This window comes from Citrus clementina, unplaced genomic scaffold (assembly GCF_000493195.1).
Source record: "Citrus clementina cultivar Clemenules unplaced genomic scaffold, Citrus_clementina_v1.0 scaffold_4, whole genome shotgun sequence".
NCBI classification, from domain to species: Eukaryota; Viridiplantae; Streptophyta; class Magnoliopsida; order Sapindales; family Rutaceae; genus Citrus; species Citrus x clementina.
This window is the reverse complement of record NW_006262274.1, coordinates 17,368,555-17,389,447: the sequence shown is the minus strand read 5'-3', so window position 1 is coordinate 17,389,447 and position 20,893 is coordinate 17,368,555. Positions and strand designations below refer to the sequence as shown.

At 32.5% G+C, this 20,893-nt stretch overlaps 3 protein-coding genes and 1 pseudogene across 3 annotated transcripts; 3 read left to right on the top strand and 1 right to left on the bottom strand.

The window, feature by feature from the left end:
• Positions 1 to 3,207: 3,207 nt before the first annotated feature.
• LOC18043982 lies at positions 3,208 to 5,080 on the top strand. Its single transcript, XM_006437301.2, has 4 exons — positions 3,208 to 3,319; positions 3,412 to 3,465; positions 4,672 to 4,741; positions 4,828 to 5,080. The coding sequence occupies exons 1-4, from the start codon at positions 3,254 to 3,256 to the stop codon at positions 4,875 to 4,877; spliced, it is 240 nt and encodes a 79-aa protein (XP_006437364.1). The 5' UTR covers positions 3,208 to 3,253; the 3' UTR covers positions 4,878 to 5,080.
• A 326-nt stretch (positions 5,081 to 5,406) lies between these two features.
• Positions 5,407 to 7,204, bottom strand: LOC18043981. The gene is made up of 4 exons (XM_006437300.2): positions 6,943 to 7,204; positions 6,626 to 6,752; positions 6,430 to 6,502; positions 5,407 to 5,732 (listed from the first exon to the last, which is right to left on the bottom strand). Exons 1-4 carry the CDS (start codon positions 6,968 to 6,970, stop codon positions 5,463 to 5,465), a joined length of 498 nt encoding a protein of 165 aa, XP_006437363.1. The 5' UTR covers positions 6,971 to 7,204; the 3' UTR covers positions 5,407 to 5,462.
• A 5,925-nt stretch (positions 7,205 to 13,129) lies between these two features.
• LOC18043980 (F-box/kelch-repeat protein SKIP25) lies at positions 13,130 to 14,656 on the top strand. Its single transcript, XM_006437299.2, has one exon. The coding sequence runs from the start codon at positions 13,301 to 13,303 to the stop codon at positions 14,471 to 14,473; it is 1,173 nt and encodes a 390-aa protein (XP_006437362.1). The 5' UTR covers positions 13,130 to 13,300; the 3' UTR covers positions 14,474 to 14,656.
• Positions 14,657 to 18,643: 3,987 nt separating this feature from the next.
• LOC18045242 lies at positions 18,644 to 19,326 on the top strand (annotated as a pseudogene).
• The last annotated feature ends 1,567 nt before the right edge of the window (positions 19,327 to 20,893 follow it).

Sequence of the window (20,893 nt, the reverse complement as noted above, 5' to 3'; positions counted from 1 at the left end):
ATTTTTTAAATTAAATACAATGATAATTAATACCTTTATAAGAAAAAAAATTAATTAATACAAAATAATTATTATTATTGATGACAAATACATAAAAATTATTACAAGATGTAATATCTATTTTTTTAAATTACAAATGAATATAACTTTATTGATTTTTTTCATCTCGTGGTGTGATTGAACTTCAATATTTCTGACAAAAAAACACAAACAATAATTAGTTAACTTGTAAATGTAATAATCATGTAATATGGTAATGAAAAAAAGATAAATAAAAAATAAAATAAAAAATTACACCATATTGAAGAGAAATAGAAGAGATAAGAAGATAGAGATTGAGTTAGAGAATGAAAGAATGAGAATTATACATTAGAGATGAGGAAATGAAAGTTAAAGAAACTTATAGATGAGATAATTTAGAATAAAAGTTAGAGAATGAAAAAATAAAAGAGTAAAAAAAATAAATTGTATGAGATATAAATAGAGAGATGGAGTCTTTAGCGACAAAATTGAAATTTTGTAGCTAAAACTTGTTTTGTTGGAAAACCACCTACCTTTTACTTTAAAAATTTTCAATTTGTTTAGCGACAAAATTCTACACTTGTTGCTAAAAATTTACATTCGTGACAAACTTTATCTTTTGTCTCAAAAAATAAGAAATTTTGGCAGAAATAAAATGATTTAAATCTTTAATCTTTGACTTTTAGCGACAAAATTAGAATTTGTTGCTACAAATAAACATTTAGCAACAAAACTCAAATTTTATCACAAAAAGTCAAGAAGTTAAATCTTTAAATTCAGAATTTTAACTACATAGATTTGGCAACAAATTATTTTTTGTCACCATTGGTCACTCTCTCATGACAAAACTATTTGGCGAAGAGGATTCTGTCACTAAATGTTTTAGCACCAAAATATTTAGTTTGGCGCTAAAACTTTTAGCAACAAAAAGCTAATTCATTGCTAATGTATGTCTTTAGCTACAGAATATTTGCCGCTAAAAATGTTAATTAAATATTAATTTATTTCTTAAGTATTTGGCAAAAAAATATTTTTTATGTTGCTATAACACACTTAAGGTAACAAATACAACTTTGTTGCTAAAGGCCTTAATTCTTGCATTGATATAGCCCTTCTTCAGTGCGGGTGCCCTCATATATATTTTTTTTTTTATGCGGATATGTTTTTCATGCTCAAGCATACTCTTTCATATTTGCTGTTAGGCTTAGGTGTCCTCTTTAACTTACGTGGCTTCTTATCATATACTCACACATTTTGTTTACCAAACATTTTAGCAACTGCATTTTAGAATAATCTAAATAGTAACAGACTCTGATTTAAATTTATCTCAATTACATTGTCTTGGAAGTTAATCTACATTTTTCTTCTGGGTGAAGATGATTGTGGAAGAAATGAACATGTTGACTTCTGTATTTTTATGGTATGATATGGAAAAGTTTTACCATCCCAACTCTGTTCTGGTCACAAAGCCTATAACCAATTTGAGGAGAAGCCCTGACATGGGAGTTAGTGTTGATTTCACCATTGATGTCTCCACTTCGAGAAATTCTAGAATACGTCTGAGGTATCATGTCATCCATACAACAAACAATAATACCATGACATGTGTGCATTTATTTTGAACCACTATCATGCAAGTGGTGGTTGTATTAAATTCAATTACACTTGTCATGCATTCATTAATTGGTTGTAGTATATTTGAGATATTCTAGAGTTTCTCATTGATGCTATTAATGCCCTCAAGAAAGCTATACAAGCGTAAGCAATTGATTGACCTCAAAATTTCTACTTACTATGTTAGATATTTTTTTTTTAAATTAGGGTTTCAACTCTCTTGTTCAAATTAATTACTTGTACTTATATTACTATTGAATGCATGCATATACATAGAGCGCAGGCCAAAGTATTGGAACCCAAAACACGCAGTCTTATTCAAGGAAATTGAGAATGTGGACAAGATGAAGATGGCTGTATGTGTTTCCCACACCATGAACCATCAAAATTATGGGGAGAAGAGTAGTCGAAGATCAGAACTTGTGTTTGAATTGAAGAAGAGGTTCATCTCACACAAGTAAACACAAGTAGTAATGGTCGAATTGGTATCTAATCTTGAAGAAATTCTTCTTTACCCCCCCCCCCCCCCCCGAGTATCAAGTCAGTCAGCCTACAACAATATAAAAAAAAAAGTGTTTGTCACGTGCGCATTCGTGTTAAGAAATTAATTACTAAACATGCAGGCAATTATTCTAATTAATTTCATCTACACTTTATCATATTATCAATAGCTGGTTATATGGCTGAGTTCTGATGTACATAAATCTTGAAACAAATGCAAAACCACGTTAAGTAATATTGGTAAGTTTGGCCTACAATGGCAGGTTTTTGAAGTAATTAGAAATAGTGAAAGCACCAACGTTTTTTTAACTTTCCATACTTTATATATGCAAGAAATGGAGTATTTTTTTTTCTCGTTTAAATCCTTTGAATTCATCAAACCCAATGATTCAAATTTAGAGGCATATCATTCTGATTAGTCGTCACTCTTTTGCTTATAACAATGGGGAGAGAGTTTACTTACGAACATTTTATTACTACACCTTTGCAAGTTAATTAATTAATTTTTGATGATTTATTTAAAACTAATAAACCAAGATGGATTCAATTTGAAATGAGTTTAATTATTTTTGTGTTGTATTCATGAAATTAGGTAGCTCTCAATTTTAAAGAAGTGTGTGATCTTGAAAATATATGCACATATTATGTTGTGAACTAATGCGACATTTAGACATGATGACATTAATAGATTATTTTACAGAAACGTTTTTTTTTTAATTATATGAGACTATTGTTTATATTACAACTCATACTATATGAGATTATAATTGATATTTATAATCAGACAATTATATTTTATATTAAATGTTATATAACATTACTAAGATTTTAATATTTTTTAATATTTATGGGAGATTGGGGGTTTGCCACTACCCTCACAGATGTGACGAGGGGGCCACTCAATCTGGCAAAGACGGTTAAAATAACATCAAGTCGGTTGGTTCCGAGTGGTTCACAAATTAATCGGTCCTAAAAACTTATCAGGAATTCAAACTGAGCCGGTTCGATTCGGTTTTAAAGAAAACCGAACCGAAAATACCACCGAATCAAAGATTTTGCTTTTGCACTAGAGTCATAATAATTCACTCGGAGGCCAGAGCAGAAAGAAGGAAGAGTGATGGCATATTCAACTTCTTCTTCCTCCTCAAATGCCTCAGACTTCAAAGCCCATTTAATCAAAGAGGTTTTTTTTTTTCTTTTTTTCTTTTTATTATCTTTAATTCTCGATTGTAGTTTTATCATTAAATAAGACTTTGTTTTGCTAAAAACTTTCAGGTAAAAAGCCATGAGGTTGCAATTGCAGAGCTCAACAGTCTTTCCTCATCTCGGGTTAGCTCTAATTGCTCTGCTAACTGCGTTAAATTTCCACTGCTCATTTAGTTTTCATTTTGTTTCTTCGACTATCTCATAGTGTCTTGCTGCAACGTTGACTTGTTAATTACGTTTAGTTCTTGGCATAATACCTAAACTATTTCTGATTGTTGAAAATTTCATATTATTCTTTTGTTATTGAACTTACATTTGATTATTTTAGAGCATGGTGGTTGAGTTGAAGTTCTTGAATTTTCAAATTCAATTGAAATAGCTGGGAAAAGAATTCAAAGGTTGTCCAATGCTTGAGAAGTTGGTCCATGTTAATGGCTAATGTTTAGGATGGCGTTAGAAAAGCGGGTGTGAGTTTGGGACTCATGGTTTCTGGAGGTTTAAATCTCATTTTTTGAGTTGAGTCCTGCATAATTGAATTGGAATTTTGGAGTTTTGGTTGGATGAAACTTGATATGAGTTGTGCCAGCAAATACATGATTTTGAGTGATTGCTAAATTTTGGAGTAGAAGGCTGAAATTTTGAGTAGTTTCGCACAGTTTTCTGCTCCCAACAAAATTTATGAGATACTATTTTATAATTCATTGAAGGAAGTACCAAATTTAGGAGATGTATTCAGGTTTTTCTTTCTTCTTTTTATTGAATTTTTCATTTTTCAATGTCACTCTCTCGTGCACTTCCCATGTAGCTATTATGTGCTTGAATTGATTTAAACTTGAATTAGTATGTTCAAAAGTTTTGGGAGTAAACGAATTTTTAAATCCTTATTTCCTTATTTGGGGATTATGCATGCCATGTCTTGGCGGTTGAATAATTAGATTATAAATTAATCTTTGGTTATAAAAAGAAGTCCAAAAACTGTAAAGTGCAAATTCTCTATGCTCTTGGCCTGGGTGCCATGATCTCATACATACCGGAAGGGATCAAGACTTTCTTTACTTTTTAACAGCTTTGTCAGATGCATGAATGGATGGAGATAATGCATTGGCACATTCATTTTATTTTATCTTCTGAAATTACGGTTTGTGACAATAGGGAGTTATTGAAACCTTGTTATAGAAGTTTGTGATTATGCTGGAGTGCAATAATTTTAATATATACTTGCATTTGTCAATCCCTTCACTGGGCTGAAGTAGTACATGTTTTTGTATATACGTTGACACTGCATGTTACTTTTCAATTGGGCGTACACTCATTGTTCCCCTCCTGCAGGCTGTTTATCAGAAGAATGGGAACATATTTTTCCGTACAACTAATCAGAAAGCAACAGCATCTGAGCAGAGTAAATAACCTTTCCTTCCACTTTACAATCTTCTTCCTCTGTGCAGAACAACTCTAATACAGTATTATTTGTCAACTGTTATGCAGAACATCTTGACGTGACCAAACGTAAGCTAGAAATGCTGAACATTTCTTGATTTTACTTGGTTCATGACCTATCGACCTGATGCTGGACCTGCCTGTAACAATTTAACTAGGGTAATTCTGCATTGATAGCAAATGCTTCTTGATTCTGTAATTTCTTAGATTTCTTGGAAAGTTGGCCTGTGTGTATTAACTGTTCACTACAATTATTAAAGTGCAATTATGAGCTTTTTTAAGTATCAGTTCCATTTTTTACCAATGTTTAATTAGGATTAATTGTACAAGACAGAATGACTTGATGTAGAAACTGTATCAAGTTGATAAATCTTTTACCATGGTTGTGATGCATTAGGGTTCCACTCAGAATAAGCCATTAGCACACATACAAATACACGAAAAGTGGTAATATCTAAGTGGAGAACAAAACATGATTCTACAATTAGTAGAAACAACCATCATAGCAAATTTCCAATAGAAAAGTTGTAATACAATTCTAATTATGTTTCTTCTCTAGAGTTGCAAATTATTTATATAACAAGTAGCAACAATTCAACTTATTCTACCAATGACAGGCACATGATAAGAAGTAATCTTGTATACATAGAGGATGGTTCAACTGAAAGGAAATTATGAACACTCTAATCAATCTGCCGTCCTGAATTTTGAAACCACACAACTGCAAGAGTTACAAGGGATGCATAAATCGAATTTGGCACCCTTTGCACCACTTTCCCTACGTGTGGGACACCCTCAGTAGCCCTCTTTGTTGCCATTGCCACAGTTGGTGCTACTACCAAAGTGATGAGTAGTCCCTGACTAACCAGTATAAAGGTATCTGATGTTAGCTTCTGAATAAACTTCACAAATTCTTCATGGTCGAGTTCCCCATCAAGGTTCAAATCACATTCCTGTATACAGATAAACAAGCGTTTTGTCCATCAGTTTTAAGAACTGTACATGTAGATAGGCTCTCAAGTACGAAGCACCATGTAAAAGGATGGTAAGCATTAACCAAATATAAACAAGCGACCACAAAACCCACAAGCATAATACTTTTTCCCGCATAATTTTGATTGTTTCATATACTGAAAAGTGAATCAAAAGTATAAAGAGGTTGACATTCATCGAGAAGTCAACTGAAATATTTAGCTGAATATAATCCATAAAGAAACTTTTTTTTCCCTCAATTTAACATATCTTTCTCGACATGTTCTGATGCCAACAGCCACAGGGCCTCTTACTCATCTACCACATAACTGAGCTCCTAATCAAGCAATGGAACCCCACAGAAAATTTATAAACGACCAACAATCTACAAAGTAAAACCCAATCCATAGAAGAAACACGCCCATTCCACAAGCATAGACAAAGGTCTAAACTGACTTGCGATGTTCATTTTTTCTCGAAATGTAATGATAACTGACAATTTATCTACATCAGTAAGATCTTTTACATATAGGAAACAACCTTACAGGCAATTGTCTATATCATCCTCACGATCAAGTTCTTTGGCTTTAATGGAACTTTGAAAATCAGAGCTTCTAAAGAAAAAGTTCAATTCCAAGCTGTTAAGCTATTCATCAATGTACAAAATAATTAGAGTACCTTCATCATTTCTCTGACTTGCTCTTTAGAGGGTGGATCAAAATGAGGGCCGGGCAGATGCTTATTAATATCACTACAACATTGAAGTAAGTAATATTACTTAAAAGATAAACTAACCGGCTAACTAACTTATACAAACCCAAAAAGAAAAAAAAAAGAATTTAAAATTAATCATATTCAAATGAAAGCTTCTCACTTGTACACAAGGAGGACAGCAATATACAGATCTTCAAACGCCAAATTTGCCCTTCCAGATTGATTTTTGATGCGCTGGTATACCTTATCAGTAATCAATCTTATCTGTTTTTGCCTCCATTCCTTACCTGCTCACCGTGTTAAGACTAATGGCATATACAAAAAATTTGTGCAATATCTAAGGGTATAATTGTAACTGTGCAGCGTTTCTGCTTTAATGAATTAATATCACCGTAATCGCTATCAGATAATCAATCAACTAGTACGGAAGAAAATAAATAAATAAAATGAAAAATGAAAAAAAAATAATAATAATACCGTGAAATTTGTCTAAAACCTGTCCCATGGAGATGGAGTTGGAACTGATACTGAGTAGACGCGAAACGCCGCCGCAAGGAGAAGGCTAACTAACAATCTGTAAATTTTTTTTTTTTAATGAAATGAATGAACAAAAATGGAGATAATGATTAGATACTGAATACTTGGATCTGGTGAATTTCAACGGCTGTTATCGTTGGCAGGTAGCTTCCAGGGCAAGACAAAATTAGTGTTGACGAGAGCAGAGGAAATCGTCTACACGAGATGTGACGTTCAGTTTTTTAATTTTAGATCGTTGGGTTAAAGACACGTGGATTTGGATTCATCGTTGGTCAGTACTAGGATCTGTGACGTGGCAGATTCTTTGACGGTTGAATCTTAAAAGTGAAAGTTTTACGAGATTGAACACGTGATCGGTGTAGTGTAGCTGAACAAAAAAGGGCGCGGGGGGTTGTCAGATTTCTGTTTTCAAGTGGTATATTTTCAGCTCACTTCTTTCAATTATTAATAATTTATTATCGTTTCGCTGCATCAGAGTTCAAGAAACAACAAAGGAGCGTAAAATATAAGTATGTTATGCTTTTCTACTACATTTTTACAAAATCTTATATTTTACTGATAAAGTACTAATTTTTAGCCTATAATATAATAAATAAGAAATAAAATTAGATAGAGTTTTTTTTTTAAATTTCATTTTTTAATGGGTGAAAACGCATTTAAAAAAGGTAAAAAATTTGTAGATTAACATACGAGTTTAAAATGATGGAAATAGCTGTTTTTTCACATGACATTTGTATAAAAAATCACGCATGACAAATAGAACCACAACATTTGTACAAAAAGACAAAATTAATAAAATAAATTTGTTTTGTAGTGAAATGTTTAATTGTTTATCTTTAGTGCTTATGTGTAATTTTGCATGGATTATCAAGTGCAAATAACATTATTCTATAATATAGGTTGATTCTTCAAATTTCAATATATGTTACAATTTTTGGCAAATTTGAGTGCAATGTCTTTTTCTTCATTTCTTGCAGCATAATGTCATTATTTCTACAATTATGTTAATAAAAATATAGTAAAATATACTATCTTGTACATATATAATAGTAAACGGCTTACATTCTAATATTTTTAGTACCTATTTTTTATTTCATAATTTTTGAAACGATAATAACCATTTTATTTATTAGCAAGATTGAATTTCAATCTATTTTTCTATTTTCCCCTAATCATATGTTTCTTTGAATATTTTTCTTTCATTTATTTATCCAACTTGCATGTAGGGTAGGCCTACCAAAGAGATTCATAGAAAGCCCAAGCCTTCAAGGCCCAAGATATAATGAGTGTTGTTAGAAATAATATGTACTTCAATCAATGGGATGGGGTGTTTAAAAAGGAATGGAGGTGCGGTAATAGGACTACTCTTCTAATAAAGCACAAAAACGCTTATGAAACCCCAGCCCGTCAACGTGTAGTTGACAAAAAAAGGTTGGATTATTGGCACATTTTCATTAAAGTCATAAAACTCCTTTTGTATCACAATTACATTTGAAGACATACAAATAGAATTAGACTCCATTTATATTTTCTCTCTCGTTGGCATGAATTTTTTTTTTCCAATTTCAAAATTTGTTCTTTCCAAAGTAGCTCATACTCTGTCTCTCTCTCTTCTATTTTTTTAAAAAAAAAAAGGAGAAAGAAACATGATCCTATTGATAAGAGAAGGAGTAAGACACACATACTCAATGTGAGATGCAGTCACAAGAGCTCTTAAGAAGAATAATATAGCCATGAACAATTACATTTTACTTATTATCATTTACAAGTTCTAAATATTGGAGAATTATTATTTTTACTAATTTTTTTATTTGGATGTTGATTTAAAAAAAATCAATTTTTTTGTTTTATTTATCTTTTTAGGAAACTACTGCCGTTGATTTTTTTAGAGAGAAAAAGTTTGAAAGATTTATAAATAAAAAAGCATTTATTTAAAGGAAAATTTACGAAAATGGCCATAAAATTTTATGGTTTTTCTAATATAACCCAACATAATTATTTCTATCCTAATTACCAAAACATAAGTTTTTTGCACCAATTCATTTCAATCAAGACTTCCCTCTCTCCCATACCAACCCATAACTAGCTTTTCTCTTTTGAATCATCAACAGCAATAGCGGATGGCGACGTGAAACGACAACAGCAAAGATGAACAACGAACTCGAACCCATCAAATCCACCTGAATCCAAAACGAATCCAACAAATTGAATATAGCCCAAACCCTAAGTAAGCTAGTTTCATTGTTTTTTTATGATTTGAATGGAATTACAAATTATTATAGGTTGTTAGAGGGATATAATGAAAAGAAATTTTGTTAAATGGATGAATTACAATTATTACACATTAGGTGTTTAATAAAATGTCTCTTAGATAATTTGTGCTTAATTTTTATGTAATCAAGAATGAAAAGATGCGACAGGGTGTTTGTTGAATTTGTTGATGTGTTTTTTTGCATATCAAGTATCATGGATGGTAAATTTGGTACACATGCTGGCTATTGCATCAAAGACAGTTTTGGTGCACTGTTGGTGCGACAGGCAACCTGTCGTACAAAATTTCAATTTTTTTTAATGTCTTAACTTGTTAATGTTCTTAATTTGTTATAAATGTAATATAATAATTTAATTACATAAATTGTAAAAGATACATGGTGAAATCCAAAATAGTAAAGTATAATCCACCCGGACTAAGGAATGAACTGCGAAAGTTGTCTTAATTGTGATAATAGTAAGCATAATCCATTATTGAAAGAAACTGATCAAACATACAATCTTTTCAAACTAAACAAAATCTATTCTTGGCATTCACGTACTCTTTACAGCCATTCGCCAATATCTCCAACCAACCGTCATAATACATTTGAAGTATAACTGAATCCATTAAGCTTGAAGCATATTAAAAAACAAAACAAATATGATTACACACTACAAAATGTGATATGATGAATATGCGACATATTTTACATGACTATTGCACATACTATGATTATGTGTGACAAGTAAGTTTTAGAGTTCGGGATTTGATTCGTCTTATCGCAAGTTTCGAAACAGTATATTATAAGCTAAAAAGGAACACATATAGCTTAAGTTATAACCTCTGAAAGGTATCTGATACATTTTATATAGTTGTGGCACGTACTATGATTATGAGCCACAAGGAAGTTTATGTGCGAAAGGTAGTAGGACAAGTTCTTGTCGCACATAAATACCACTATATTTATGTGCGACAAGTGCTTGCCGCACATAAATACCCTTATCTCACATTATTTGAGTTTCATTTTTACCTCAAGTTTTTATTGTTTTTAATGATTTTTTTTTAATTTCTTAACTCAAATTAAGTTCTTTAAGAAGCCACATTGTTTTATGAATGGAAAATAATAGCATTTACAACAAAACCTACATCAATTTGAACCTAAATCATAAAATTAATATATTAAAAGTTTATATTATGTAAGAACAAACACTGACCTTAAAAAACTTTCTAATTGATGATTATATTTTCAGTCATGCAATATTTGATAGGGTTTGGTGATTTGTTGAGAGTGATTAGATTTAATAATTTATTGAGAGTGTTGAGGTGCTGATTTTTTCTAGATTTTTTAGGAGTAACATTTGTTTGTAAATTTGTTGAAAGTAATAAGACTATTTGGTCCAAAAAATTAATATTTGGTTAGTTATGATAAGAAAAATTTAGAAGGTCAAATAAAGTTTTATGATTATTTTCATAAATTACCCTAAATAGAATGATATTTTGAAATATAATTAACTAGAAAAGGAGTTTTAAGAGAATTTTGGTTGAGTGTTAACCGTCTTCTCACTCTTGACAAAAATAAGGCGCAATGATTGCCCAACAAAAGATCACTACGACCAAGTGAAAAAACCCACCTAAGAAATAAAAATTGCCAAAACTTGATAGTTTGAAATTCAAAGCCAGATCAATATTTCCGCCCATATAACATAGATTGATCCGAAATTTTGATGTAGAATAAGATAAGATCAGTTTCTTAAGATAGTGACTAATTGACCAATCGAACTGAGACGCAGGCCCCAAGCTTCGACAACTACAGTACCAATCGAAGGAAGCAGTTGTCACAAATTTCAGGCTCACCAAATGGCCCATCTAGTATCATTATTGGTGAATTATTCGACACTTTCAAGACATGGGAAAGATAAAAAAAGCTTAACATTAATGGACCACCCACATGAATCGTCTACACATATTGAGGTGAGAGACAGCCTACCTGCATTAATTAATAATCGAAACCCAACTGTGATATCATTTTTTTTCCTCTCATATTAAAGAAATCTTGGAAAAGTAGTGAATGGTTAGTACGGCCCATCTATTAATTGCAATAATATTTATAATTTAAATATTAAATAGGGGTTCTTCTAGTATGTTGTAATTTTTTTACAGCATCTATAATGTATTAATTGTGTATCATTAAATTTAATCAATGCTATGCAATATTTATACTAAAAAATAATTTAAAAATAATGATAAACACATTGTTAAGTGGGTGGAGAATTTTTGTAAACTAACAGTGGCCACCCTTAGAGTTTGAAACAATTTAACTTAAATAACATATTTTATTTAAAATTACTTTTCAACCCTCCTTTAAATTTGTAATATGATAATTTTTTTAGATAAATATTCCTAAATTAATTACCATTAAGTATAAAATATAATATAAAGTAGGTTATTTAACACAAAGTCTTATAATAATTTGTATTGTATGAATTTAATTACAAACCATTAATACCTAAACAATAATGATAATAAAAGGCATTGCAATAAACTATTTTATATTTTATTATTAATAATACTATATGAGTCACAACAAATGAGAAATATTTTATTCACCAATTATTATTGAAAAATATATATGTCTATATAACTATAGAGTGAGAAATATTTTGATTTAAATTTTTAACAAAAAATTAAACTATTTATTTCATGCAATTCAATGGCGAAGGATATAGCATTATAAAATGTTGCTTTGACTTTCAATATCAACCATTAGACTATGAGATATTAGTGAATCAAATTTTGTGTCAAAATTTTAAGTTAAAGTATCCCAAACCATGTTTTTATAATGGAAATATAAAAACATACAATGATTTTTGTTCCTCATTTTGTCCATTAAATATTATTTGATATAATATTTTATTTATTGCCACTATTAATTATCATAATAAAAGTAATGACTTTTCGTAACATAAAAATTTTATAATTACTATCAAAGAATAACAATAAAATAATCTTTCATGATTCATAAACTAAAGTTAATTAGGAATATGTGTTAGATTTAGCTTTTGTGAAAATAATAAAGTGACATGTGGCATTTACTTAAGTATATATACTTAGTTGTGTTATTTATTAGTGTTATATCATATATAAATTTTACAATTGCAACTTATTTATTTGATTGGTTTTAAAAAACCTACCATTATATTTTACACTTAATAGTAATAGATTTTGGAAGATTTATTTAAAAAATATCATCACATTTCAATTTAAATGAGTATTGAAAAATAATTTTAAATAAAATATGTTATTTAACTGAAATTGTTTCAAACTCTAAGGGTGGTCATAATTATTTTATAAAACTCTCCACCCTAGACGGTTAACAAACTGTTTGCCATTATTTTTAAATTATTTATTTTTTCTTTACTACAAATATTGTGTACCATTGATTAAATCCAATGGTACACAATTAAAACATTATTAATACTGTAAAAAAATTATAACACCATAGAGGAACCCATTAAATAGATATAAATCATCATATTCTAAGAACCAAAAATTCTCTCAGATAAGTTTTTGTTTTATATTTATAATTTTTTTAAAATTATATGAAATTAATTTTCAGATTACAACTCATATTATATGAGATTGTTACTGATATATTTATAATTAGACAATTATTAATATAAGAAATGTTGATAAAAATAGAGTGTAACCTTAGGCAGATTTAAGCAATTACATTGACTCCACGCAACTTTATACGCTTTTTTTTCAACAAAAAAAAAAAAAAAAAAAAAACAGCGTTTTAACCCCTTTGTCATTTCTATAAAATTTCATACAAATACAATTACAAACACACTCATTCGAAGGAAGAAGTTAAAAGAAAGCCTTGTCCTTCATAGCATTAATTAGAAGGCGACCTTTTGCGATGAACAAATACTAAGCCGCCCTATAAAGTGATATGAGAGCTTAGCTTCAAAGAAGACAAACTCTCCCCACAAAATTAATTTAGCGAACACACAACAAAACCTTGCAATTCCCATATGGATTGATATGGATCAATCCACCTCAAATCGTAGCAAAATCATCAACGACAACAACAATAATAGTGCTTCTGATCATGGCACACAAAATGAAACCATACTCTTATTACTGCCTGGCCTCCCAAATCACCTAGCCGATCGCTGCCTCTCTTCTCTCCCTCCTGCTCTGCTCTTCTCTGTTTGCCACTCGTGGCGGCGCCTCCTTTACTCTCCCTCTTTCCCTCCATTCTTCTCCCTCTACGCACTCCTCTTCAATAACAACAAACCATCTCATAATAATAATAATTATTATTCTTTCAACTCATCAATGGAATTCTTTTGTTTTGACCCCATTTCATCGACATGGAACCCCCTCCCCGCCCCTCCTCAAAACCCTCCTCTCCGCCTCCTCTACCGCCACCCGTCTTTCTTGTCGAGAAAACTCCCGGTGCAATCTTTAGGAGTGCGTAACAATCTCATCCTCATCGCCGCCACAACTCCCCATTTTCTCCCTGCTCTTGCTAGCCCATTGGCCTTCAACCCTCAGTCCAACACTTGGTTCTTCGGCCCTCAACTCTCTATCCCTCGCCGGTGGTGTGCCATGGGTTCCGTTGGCGGTGTAGTCTACGTTGCAAGCGGAGTTGGGGCCCACTATAGAGGAGACGTTGCGAGGTCAATGGAGAAATGGGATTTGAAGAGTGACCGTGAGGATTGGAAATGGGAGAAGAAAGCTCAACTCAAAGATGGTAGGTTTAGCAGAGAAGCCGTGGAAGCAGTAGGGTTTAAGGGGAATCTTTGCATGGTGAATCTTAAAGGCAATGGAGCTAAAGATGGTGCCATTTATAACGTTGAGTTGGACAAATGGAAGGAAATGCCCGAAGGAATGCATGCGGGGTGGAACGGGCCGGCGGCGTCGACGATGAATGAGGAGGAGCTGTATGTGGTGAATGAAGGGAAAGGTCGTTTGAGCAAGTATGATGCTGATCATGATCGGTGGGATGAGGTGATTGAGCTGGCTGAGCTCAAAGGTGCCGAGCAAATCACGGCGGCGAGAGGGAGAGTTTGTGCAGTTTGTGAAAATGGGGAGAGGATTATGGTTGTGGACGTGCTTGCTTCGCCAGCAAGGGCTTGGTTGGTGAATCCGCCGAGGGGGTTTCAAGTGGTTGCCGTGCATGTGTTGCCGAGGATGTGTAAGCAAGATTAGTAGTATATAGTATACTATTGATGAATGACGATATCAAGCTTGATTTATTTATATACTATTTAGGCTTTTAAATAAGTTGTAATGTCACTAGTAATTTGTGATTATGTATTAGAATGACTATTGCATTTTATATTTTGAGTATGGGTCACACTTCTTAGTTGAAATTGGTACGTACATGATTATCTACAATTTTAGTTAGCCATTAATCCTCTCTCCAGCGAAGTAGAATCAACAAATTCTGTAGTTAATTAATGGATTATAGTGAATTTGGAAGGAAGATTCAGGAAACAAATAAATAAATACTTTTCTAAGGCTCAACTTTTCTTCTTTGTTGATACTTTTTTCTGTAATATTTATTAAAAGGGTGATTAAAGGATATATATACTCGATTCTGTCTCTTCTGTAAAGTAGATTTCTTTATTGAACATACCAAATCCATAATTCATTCACCTAATCACAACCGCATGCTTGACTTTAGGTACTCTCTCAAAACTTTAATTGTCATCGCTAGCACTTTCAGGTTTTAAAAATGTCCATTAATGCTATATACGTGCAAACATTGGGAACAAATACAGTTGACGGAGGGTCCTACTGCCTACATCAAACCGACGGCATAGAATGATAAAAAAATTATAAATTTATTTTTTAGTTCACTGATATTCAAACCGAAAAGTTTTAATATAATGACGATAAAAATAATATACCACTATAAAATAGGCTGGGTGTACTGTTATCTTTATTGTCGCTCTATCACCTTTTTATGGTTTTCATTTTTTTTTACATCGTTTGCCATAGGATTATATAGTTGGATTAATTACTATAACATCTGTATGCCTTAAAAGATTTAAGTCCCGCTCTCGTTTAATATGAAACAAAATAAGGTTCATGGAAATTAGATAAACTTAGGGCACGGGGAAAATTTTGACTGAGAAAAGTTGAGAGGAGAACAAATCTAAAAGAGATGAGGTCACAAGAAGGCAATCAATAAAGACTCGAACAAAACCAATAAGCACGTAAATCAACTGATATGAGGTTGTTCTAGTTTAAGTAAGGTTCTTGATTCGAGACTTAGGAATACAGTTCGTTAAATACTTGTTGGAAGAGCTTTGTCGTCTAAGTGGTTCTACCTGGCTCGAGTCTAGATTAGTCGGAGCTCAATGTCATTTTCGGATACCAAATGGTTTAATACATTGAAAATAAAGATGCGAAGAAAGAAAAGTAACTTTTGCAGTTTGAGGAAACAAATGGTGGAGAAGGCAACTAAAAAGGGCAAAGTTCCTTGCTTTCATATCAGCCACTTACAATCTCACATCCACTTTTTCTTATTTATTATGCTCAACAATTTAAACAACAAAGTTTCAATTCATTGTGTCCATATAGTACGCCTTTTTTACTGCAAATGATCCATTCATTGTCAGATCGCAGAGATGATGATCAAAACGAGAAAAATCCTAATATTTTCGATCTCTCCTGTATACTTGTTTTGGGAATCTATGACACGTGCTGCTTGTATGCTTTGGCATCCGGAATGAAGGGAGCAAGGGACAATTTCTAGGAGAAATATGGCCGCTAGAAAGCTGGAACTCATCTTCTTCAAGATTCTTAGGATAGGACGAAAGAAAATTAAAAGTGATAGCTAGGATTGACTACAATGCAATTATTAATGTTCGAACTTTCTCGACTTTGGGTATTATGAGATACGAGCTTCAAGTTCTACATTCAACTTCTTTAAATCAAATTTATTATAGCTTTAATTTATCACAACATAGCTACTGTACTTGAAGAAAAACAGAGATATGCTGTTTGGCTTAAAGGAAAATTTCAGAGAAAATGAAGCAATTAATTTCCAGAAGATTCAGTCCATAGCAATCGTTTACATGTTCATGCTTACACGTGACTACCACTTGTAACTAATAAACTTTCCCTAACTAACAAGCTAGCTACAATTTGTCACGTAACAATTTTATGAGCTGGACAGTGACCTTTAACAAACTATGCTGAGCTGTTATTCTTCATTAACAACCTTTTGCTGACGTGGCTTTATAGAGCTGCTTAAATAATGAGCTACTTTAACAGTACTATGCCCCAAATCTAATAAGATTTGTAAACAGTTTGTGCTGTTCAACTTTTTTCTTTCTTTCATTTTTTTTTCTTTTGAAAGTATCATAATTGTATCATGGTTCCAGAATCCTGCTTTCCCTTTTTTCGATCAGCCACCTAATCACCTTAAACAGAAAATCTAAACTGAAATAGATTATTTAATAATCTAATGTAATATTTTTCTTATTATACATTTTTTTAAAGGTAAGGAAGTGGGCAAATTGATTTTTTTAACTCTTACCTCTTTCAGAATTCAAACTCATAGAATCAGTTAAAGAAACTAGTTAAAACCCACTCAACCGAGCTTCTTATAAATGAGATGTAAATAGGATGCTTTTAGTAATACTAATTTTTCATTCTACCATCTTGAAACCCATTGTATAAAATTGGCTTAATCTTAACTCGAACCCTAGCCCCTTGCTTATTAGGAAAAAGCCGGCTTTTGGGCCAAACTTGGGGACGATAAGGTAATCAAATTAAGTTGTTCTATCTATATATATAAAGCATTTTGTGAAGTGCTTTCATGTTAATATTAATTAATATATGTAGATTTTCCCGGCAGTTTGGGGTAGGGATGTCAAAATCCGGGTCCGGGTCCGGGTTTAGCCTTTCCGGATCCGGACCCGGATACTATTTTCTTTTCCCGGACCCGGATTTTAACCCGGATTTTTTCACCCGGGTCCGGGTCCGGGTTCAACCCGGAAAATTCCGGGTTTCCGGAATCCGGGTTTTGAACCCGGATCAATGAATCAATATTAATTTCTAAAATTCTAAAAATAAAAAATTAATACATTTCTAAACAATAATACATTTAGATTAATCAATAAAATTAATTAAAAAATAATATTAAAATTAAATATCCGGGTCCGGGTTCCGGATGTCCGGGTTAACCTAAACCCGGACCCGGATATATCCGGGTTATTAAAATTTATTCCGGACCCGGATTTTTTTATATTCCGGTGCGGGTTCAACCCGGCCCGGATTATCCGGGTTCGTCCGGGTCCGGGCCGGGTCCGGGTTATTTTGCCATCCCTAGTTTGGGGTGCTACTTTTAGACGAGGAAAAGTGCAACAGGAACTTATAATCCTAGCCCTGGAGAGCTTGAAATATCTAGAAGAGGAGCTGAAAGGAAAGAAGGTACTTTGGTGGAGAGACTACGGAATTAGTAGACCTTGTTATGGGCTGGCCTGCTGTCTATGTCAACGTGCTTGTGTAGGTAACTGGCCTGAAATTAATCACTGAAGAAAAGTTTCCATTATTATTTGAATGGATGGCACTCTTTTCGGGTTCTCCTTTAATCAAAGAAAACCAGCCAGATAGAGACAACCAAATGCCATGCCCTTTAGGAGATCTACTTCACAAAAGGGCGTTCAAAATAAGCTATTAAGCTAATTCTCAAGGCGCAAGTGTTTTTGGGTTTCTAAAGGTGCAATAAAATTTGGATTTGAAATGCCTTGTTCAATTCCTTAATTTGTCCTATATTCTTGATAATTATTTTGCTTACATTTTATAAGATTTCCATTACTTGATTAATTAAAATCTGGGTTAGGATCATCTTGTAAGTTATATGATTTATTCTAACAAATTTGTAATATGGTAAGGGATTACAGCAATTCGAACTTAAATGGCTAGTTAATTAAAAACTACTTGAAAATCCCTCGACCAGATCCTATTGACTTAACATTGAGTTAACCATTTTAATTATTAAAAAAATCACTAAGTGAGAGATTAATGCACATCTTGGCCTCTTTTTATTCATAAATAGAAATATTAAAATCTTGTTATAAGTTTTGATAATCTTATTCTTAAAAAAAATGATAATTTTATCAGTGAATGAATACATATAATATACAACAGATGGAATGGCAATTTTAATGATGTGTAGCGCCTGTTGCTGCCATAGATAAAACAAATAATTTATCTTTAATATATCTTTAAGCAGTAACGGAGTCAATCTTTTTTGCATCCGCGGATGGAATCCTACAAAATGCAATTAGCATCTCATAATTAGACTAAATAGCATGTACAGGCTCAGCTGCGAGAGCTTCAAACAACGTAACCTCGCTCACAATGGCAGAAGAAGTGACGTTGAAGTCATGGTCAAGCTATTTGGTTGGAGGATTGTTTGGGCATTGAAGCTAAGCGGTATTCAATTTGATTTCATAGATGAAGATCTCTCCAATAAAAGCCCTTTACTTATTCGGTGTAATCCTGTTTACAATAAAATCTCTGGTAATTCTTGAATACATTGACTCATTGCTTCCTCAAGATCCTTATGAGAGAGCCAGGGCTTGGTTTTGGGCTAAATTATGCGACGATAAGGTTAGCTAAATAATTAATTTTAACACACATAGCATAATTTATATAATTCGGATGATAAAATATTGAAGGTTATGCCGTCAATATGGGATTTTTTTTCTTAAACAAGGGGAAGAATAGCAGGAAGCTATTGGTAAAGTTTTTGAGAACTTGAAATCATTAGATGAAGAGCTGAAGGGAAAGAAATTTTTGGCGGTGAGAAGATTGGATTGATAGATCTTGTATTGGGTTGGCTTGCTAATACTGTCTGTGTATTGGAAGTGGTAGATGGTTTTAAAATTATAGAAAGGGAGAGGTCCCCATTGCTGTCAGCTTGGATGCGAGAGTTTGCTGAAGTTCCTCTGATTATTAAAAACCGGCCACCTTATGAGACACTATTGGCCAAATTTCATGCCGTGCGGCAGGCCTCTCTTGTTGCTGCACCGCCTAAATGAATCGAGTTAGCAAATTAATAATTGTCAGGTTTCTGCAAATGATTGATGATTCTGTTTTATACTTGTGTTGTCATCGATGTTCTGTTTCTCACGTGCCATAGGATTGAATAAAAATTTACAGTATTTCACAGTTTTGTCTTCTCTGCAACACACACACGAATTTTTTTGCTGCTTGCGCCCGTGTTTTAAACTGAGTTGGCAGCCCTAAAAATTGGGATGCAAGTACCAATTTCCTTATGATGACAAGGGGGTTAGATCCTACGCGTTGTCCTTGGAATAAAATCGATGGTTATGGGCGCCAGCAGTGTCAATGGCGAAATCCTCCGACACCCGAGTAGATTTGGGGCTACGTAGCTCTATAAGCTTTTGGGGTTTTATAGCTCTGTAGCAAGTGAGACTTGGCACAAAGCTTTTAGATTGCTTGCTTTCTAAGGTAAATCATCTTTATTACAATGCTCTTACGTTTCTGGCTCGTGAAGAAAAAGAGTAGAATGTTGAGGTATCAATCAGGTTTTGCCGCCAAGTTGAACTATTGACAACCCTCCAAAAACATTTGAAAGCTCCTTTAGGTATTTCACAACTTTAGTCTTCATTAAAATTACATGAAATAACACAAAATTAAGTTTAAATAAAATCCATATCCTTTTTTAAGCAGAAACCCACATTCAGTGTTATATATGTATATATTCAAATGTTTTTATGTACACCCACATATTATAGACACCCCCTCTTTCTTTTTATCTTTCTGTCTTTAAAATTTTTCATTATTATTTGTAAACAAAGTTTTTTGGTTATGTTCAATTGTAAATTTGTAATGTTGAGAAAGATGAAACATTAAAAGAAATTGTAATTGAGTTTAACGTGGAATAGGTTTAATTAAAAAAAATTCGGAAGTGCCTGAAGGGGTACATTAGACTCTTATCTCTTGATCTATCAGGATCATCCAACTTAATTTATCTTCCCAAAAAAGCATTATTTATCATGCTACAATTTGATATCTTGGCCGCCTGTCCAGGAGTTGCCGACATATCCAGTGTTTTCTTGTGATTGTCTTTCTGCTACTTTCTTCCTAGTTCCTACCCATATGAAAGCTTTGATAATTGTGATGTTAAATTCGTAGAATAAATAGAATAGCAATTTTTATAATTTGTGGCAATTCTTGCCGACACATATGCATATATTAACAAATTGTTTATGTTTCTCTATCAATCTTTTTCCAAAAAAAAAAAAAAAAACAGAGAGAGAGTTATTGAATGATCTTTAATAGTTTATAATTCTTCAAGCAACAATTATGTTAATTATCTTGTTTCGATGGATCCACGGAACCCTTGATTGCATTGTACCTTGCGAAAGTTCCGGCTCTATATAAGAATCAAATACATACGACCAAACACTACAGAATGCAATTGGCATCTCATCTTTACACCTTTTCATAGGTTCAGAGCATAATTTTAATGAGTCACCTACTAGAATTATAGCTTTGAGAGTGTCACCAAATCCTTTCTTAGTGAGTTTTTTTTTTTTTTTGGATGATTTAATCAGCCACTGGCAACCTTTACAACCGGTT